Genomic DNA, 6,267 nt, shown 5'->3' on the forward strand with positions numbered 1-6,267 from the left:
TTCAGGCACACTGTTCAACCATCAAAGTTTGCTGGACATGCTATGCACTAATCATCCTCTGAGACATGGCAACTTTGGCTGCAAGGAGGCACTTCAGAGTTGAAGAGAGTGAAGTATTCTCACAGCTAACAAGTCTAATTTCTCATTTGAAATAGCCTTCAGCTGTGAAGCTAGAGGCTTCTCACACACCTGATAGGTCCCCCATCCCACACTGAGCACTGGGGCAGCAGCTCCGATGCCCTTGAGCTGCATGCCAGAAAATGGAAAGATCTACTCACCTCCTCAGTTCCCCTCAGAAGCCATCGTGCCAGCTTCACGTTTTTGAAAACGAGTACTAAATGACGCCGCGTAACTTCTCCTGGGGAGTTGTGTAATTCCCGGGAAGCCGCTGCACTCACTTCAATCTCGTTAATGAGATTGAAATGAATGCAAATTAAGATTAATAATATTCTCGCCATGTTTGGGCGAGATCCGGAATTTGCCATCGGGAGCGGACCGGGTGAATTGCAACCTGGTTCACGCCAGGCGCTAATTTGATTTTGTCCTCTCCCGCTATTCACCCGGTGCACCCGGATCTGCACGGGCTAAACGCGGTTGCTGAATTGCGCCCTACAAATTGAGAAATTGTTGGGGGTCTCATCCCGTTTCCTCATATAAATTGGGGTCTGGCCCCGGTGTGGTAACAATGGCAATGAACAGGAGGTATCCTTACCCAAGTTTGAACTGAGAAAATAACTGAGAAGTGCAGTGATGTTTTTGTAAAATATCCTTTTTCTCAGTTTATAAACATAAGTTTACATCCAGTGACTGAATTATGACACTGGACATCAACTGAAGAACTGCACGCCAGTTTTCAGTGTGAGCCTGACACTTTGAAAAAATTTGGTAACATTCCACCTATTGTCTTAGACAGTGTTGGAGGGAAGGAATACTCAGAGTCTTTTCTCAACCGCGTGGAGTTGGAAAAGTATCGTTTATTCAAAATTGCTGTGTGCACACTGGAGAGACAGATTCTGCTACTACCCTTAGCTCGCAAAAGTCATCTCTAATCATATTCAGGGTTACATTCATATATGTTTAAAGTTTTTTCAGAGTTACAAGCAGGCATTGACGTCATCGATTTATTCCAAACAATACAAGGTGATCATGAGGCATATTTTTTTGGGCCCCTTAATGGGAAAACGATTTACTAATACAATGCATCTTTACAATTTCCCGGATCCTGTTCAAAATATTCCCCTTCCCCTGAACTCCTTGATGGGGTGTTAATGTATTTTTATTCCCTGCTCTGGGCAGAACAATGAATCTCCTACAGACAGGCTGGAGCCATGGTTTCTGTGACATGGGTCCCCATTCTTATTCTGATGCCTGTAGGACGATTGAATTATCCTGAGTGCAGGTGACCTTTCTTTAAGGTTCAACATTTTAACCCCTTGCCTGCTGGATTCCCCCTTGCCATGTGCTGCTATAAACCTGGAACATCTTTCTTATTACTTATATTAATTTTTTAATACATAGAGCAATTTCTTCCACTAACAGACAGAATATGATTCATTTTGAGTAATCTGCGTAACAAAGTGTTGTTTAAAGAGATTCACCTTGAATTATTCCGGTATTTTTTGAGAACTAAGAAAAAGAATAAAAAGTACCATAAAAGGATCAAATAAATAGCTTAATTTGATAAGAGTCAATTTTGTTCTTTTTTTAGAATCTGACCACTTCAACTTCAAATTCACAATGAACATCTGGTAATGCAGCAATTTCCAACAAAAGGTCAGTACGATAATAAAATAAACACTCTGAGCCTATATATGGGGTGGTGGTCGAATAAAAATTGGGGGCAAGAATAAAATCAGTGACTTACTGCAGGAGATCTGCCCACTGTGATTTTCAGTTAGGTGACAAGTGCTGCCACCACAAACAGGTGAAGGGCCAAACTGAAATTTTCAGCTGACATTGTTAGGCCTTCTCACACTTTTCTTGTATCAGTCAGCACTGCCACCAATATTTCCTCAACCCACTCACAAACAGAGGAAAATAGAGGTCGGCAAATAGTCATTACAGTGCTAATTACCGGCTCCTATTTAGAATATTACTAAGGTTCAGGAAGCACTTTAGTGTTAGCTAGTGATGGGGTTTGGCTACCTAGTCAATGTGAAGTGTTTGCAGTGGCTACTCAATCTACTGAACCTTTAGGTGCTTTTATTGTTGAAATTTTTAACATCCGAGTAAGACTTTAAGACTTAAAGGAGTTTAACAGATAACAACACAGTTAAAGGTTAAATGATTTTACTTGTCACAAGGAGAGAGGCTGCTGGAATCAAGGGTCGCAGCAGGCACACTCTGAGGAACAAAAGGGACGTAAAGATATTTACACACAATAAGAAACCCATCCCCCCACAGGTGATATATTGATAATTGCTGAGCCTTTCAGTTGGCTTACACAGAGACAAAGGTACAATTCCGATACAAAAGAGGGGTGATCGGATGACGTCAATGTCTACTGCAGTAATTCTACAGAGATGAATATACATTAACAATACAAAGGCCATGCTAATTGACTGACATCACTGGCTCCGATGGTACTGTTATTGAACAATGGTGTGTATGTCACCATAGAAACTGAATTGATCACATCAAGAGAGCGATTAAACTCAAGGCAATGTAATCAATTGACAAGGGGCCACCTGTGTGCTAACTGAATTAATGAGGTAATAGAAAGCAATTTACAATGAGACTCTTTAAGACTTTATGTCATGTATCCCATGATGCTTCAGACGGTCAATTAGATTTCCACACTATCAATTTGGTGTGCACTGCAGTTTATATGCCCCAAATTGTGCAAGCGATAATCTCTAAAGCACCAACAACCTCAAAATAAAACCAGCTGTTAAACAGGGAATAAGAACATGAAAAACACAAATAGAAATGGTGATGTACATAAAATATGAGAATAACTGACTGAAAGATCCATTGTACAAAAATATGCATATCACCTTTGTGAAAGACTGAGGAATAAACATACTGAGGTATTGCAAATCAACTAAGATCAGTGAAGGGGTTTTAGACCATTTCTCATCATTTTCAAGTTCTTAGCCAATATTCCTGTCTTGAGCAAAATTGACTTTTCAGTGAACCAGTTGTGTCATTGTATTTCCCCCAATCTTTCTGTACCTCCTGTTGTCTCAGAACTCTCCTTGCTGTTTGTATTCTACATGGTAAGGAGACAAATGGAAAGGAGAAATACCCATCAGGCCGTGAGTGTGCCATCAAATGTCAAGCGTTGTCAGGGTGCCCACTGTCCCCCCTCAAAAGTCTCACAGTGTCTGAACTGATCAGTCACCTGAACCAAATCAGACAGTCTCCTTTTATTGGGATGCTGGCAGAGACTTTGCCCAAGCTGGAGGTGGCAGTGGATGGATGAGAAGAAGGGGACTAACTGGGGCAAGGCCCAACTGGCAGCAGCCTACATTAATTTTGCTGCAGTAGCAAAAGCACAGTTGATCCCTCCAGCTCCACAAATTATTGTTTAGTTTTTAAAAACTTGCCATGTTTGTTTATTGGAACAGCATCTCTGTGAATGACATAACGAGCCCATTGCAGGACGTCTTGGCAGGCTTCCGTTTCACAAGGCCACACTTCACACCATGGTGGTCAATTCTGGAGCTCCACCCTAGCACAACAGCCTCTGCCCCATTGGCTGCAGAGGAAGACAATAGGCTGAGAAGGTGCAGGATGTGCTGACTTCTGTTTACTCTGGGCCCTCGTCTCAGCCAGCTGTGCTTTCTGTTTCTTCTCGGCTCTTCCACTGCCCCTTCAACCAGTCAGCCTCCTGATATTACTGTCTCCTTGCCAATGTCAATGTTGGCCATCCCCATTTCTCACTCACCGATGTGTTTGTCATGAAGGTACAGTGGCAGGCAGGATGTAGACCATAGTGTCTAGTTCATCATACAGCAGGTCATTGAGTAAATAGACATCATCCATGTACATAGCCGAGTCAGCGCTGACCTCATTGGCTTAGCAGGGCTAATGGGTGGTGAGGCTCCTGACTGGAATTTGGGCCCTTATCATCATGCTTCCCCATTTAAGACATAAGAAAGAACTAGGAGCAGGAGTAGGCCATAAATTCCTTAAGCCTGCTCCATCATTCAATAATATCATGGCTTAACTCCCACATTAATTCGACTTTCCTGCTCTCAATTAAAAATTGGTGCTGCATTGAACTGATTGTGAAATCAAATAAACGTGGTCACATTCTCTCTTTTAAAAAAAATATATTTATTGAAGTTTTTTAACACAATTTTTCACCCTTACAAACAAGAAACCCCCCCTCGTAACAAAATAGAAAGAAAACGCACATGGCAAGATATAAACATGATAAAACTATATGTTACAGAGCTTTGTACACTGGATTCCTCCCGTACATGCCAGTTTTCCAGATCTTTCATGTGTTCTCTTGCTCAAATACCCCCTAGGCAGACCCCCCTTCCCCCTCCCTCCCTCCCCCCCCCCTCCCCCCACTTCACAAGACATCCCCCCCCTCCCCTCCCCCCCCTGGGTTGCTGCTGCTGCTGACCGACCTTCATCTAACGCTCCGCAAGATAGTCCAGGAACGGTTGCCACCGCCTGTAGAACCTCTGCGCAGACCCTCTCAAGGCAAACTTTATCCTCTCCAGCTTAACGAACCCTAAAACGTGGTCACATACTCAAACACTTCAGAAATGTGGTACTTGCAGAGAAACTTTGGGTGCGGGATTCTCCATCCCGCCGCAACCATTTCCTGGCAGCGGGATCCTCTGTCAACGGGATCCTCCATCCCACCAGCCGGCCAATGGGATTTCCCATTGTGGGCACCCCCACATTGTCGGGAAATCCGTGGGCGTGAGTGCGCTGCCGGTGAAGGGGAGGATCCCGCCGAAGGAGAATCCAGCCCCAGATAGTCAACAATACACTGTGATACTTGACTCCTAATTGACTCTGATCCTTATTTTTTGCTCTGTTCTGGTCTTATAGCATTCTGGAATATTACTCAACATTTATACTGAAGAGATCATGGTACTTTGCAGGATATTCTACTTATATAATGAGATATTGGCGTTTATATTTTATAATTGGAGATGTGAATCAATTATAATCGTGGAACATGGGAATTACAACGTACTATGCTACCATCCTTGAGTAACTCCTGAATATCAGACTGGATGGTTCAGTGAAATCATGTGAAAAGCACAAATTCACTGCATCTTGAGACAGCACAACCGATCGCGAAGCTATGTGCCTTCACTGTCTCCAAAGTACAGGGGAAAATTGTTTTTTATCCTCATGGTTTGACAATAAAGGCTACATTGGTACTGTTGCTTAATCCCTCATGTGAACACGTTGCCTAATTGTTCAAATATCCAATGATGAATTTTCAGAAATATCATTATCCAGCCAATGTCCGAATATGGGGACACATTGAGGAATGTTAAACTTTCATTTATTTCAATAGTTTTGTTTGAAGATTATTGTTTACAGATATTTTATTATGTTCTTGCTTTGAGCCCTGGAAAAATAGTAGATACATTTTTCATGGCTGTATACAGTCGATGTCCTCCAAAATGTATCTTTTCCTTTTAATAATGTGCATTTGGGTTCACAACAAATGGGAGCCAGGTTGAACAGCACTTGTGGGGGTCTCCAAGGGGGCTGGAGGCCCCCAGGTGCATTTCTTTGGACAGGGTGGTACCCTGGTGCTGCTGGTGCCAACTGGAGACCCTGGCACAGCCAGCTTTGCACCCTGACAGTGCCACCTGGGTGCTAGCCTGGCACTGCCAAGGTGCATAGTTGAATAGGTGGCACTGCCAGCTGGGATGGGCACTTCCAGGGTATCAGGTTGGTACTGCCAAGGTGCCAAGCTGGCATTTTCCACAGGGCGGCTGTTGGGGAGGGGGGAGGGAGGGGGGTGAAATCCCAACCCCAGTTTTAATTAGAGAAAAATAAAACTTGAATCAGTTGATGTGTTTGAATGACTAAACCATTGTGGCATCATGGCGTACAGTGCCATCACTTATGTCATGACTGACTAACATTCAAAAATGCTTTATTGGCTATGAAGTGCTCTGGGACATTCTGAGGTTGTGAAAGATGCTTTTTTGTGTCACCCATTATGGCGACCATTTGCTGCATTCCTAGTTTTTAAAGTTTCTACAAATGAATGTTCTTACTGTTAATTAGCAACTTTCTTTTAAATCAGTGAATTATTTTAGATCTGTGCTTTTCAGG

General features: G+C 43.0%; 1 protein-coding gene across 1 annotated transcript in view; it reads left to right on the forward strand.

Moving 5' to 3' along the window:
* Positions 1 to 5,916, forward strand: part of LOC140411668 (adhesion G protein-coupled receptor F5-like) — a 92,592-nt gene extending 86,676 nt beyond the window's left edge. The window contains exons 11-12 of the mRNA XM_072500691.1: positions 1,709 to 1,773; positions 5,017 to 5,916. Coding sequence (XP_072356792.1) covers positions 1,709 to 1,741 — 33 coding nt within the window. The 3' untranslated portion in view covers positions 1,742 to 1,773; positions 5,017 to 5,916. The remainder of the gene's footprint in view (positions 1 to 1,708; positions 1,774 to 5,016) is intronic.
* Positions 5,917 to 6,267: the final 351 nt, after the last annotated feature.

Source organism: Scyliorhinus torazame, chromosome 4 (assembly GCF_047496885.1).
Source record: "Scyliorhinus torazame isolate Kashiwa2021f chromosome 4, sScyTor2.1, whole genome shotgun sequence".
NCBI lineage: Eukaryota > Metazoa > Chordata > Chondrichthyes > Carcharhiniformes > Scyliorhinidae > Scyliorhinus > Scyliorhinus torazame.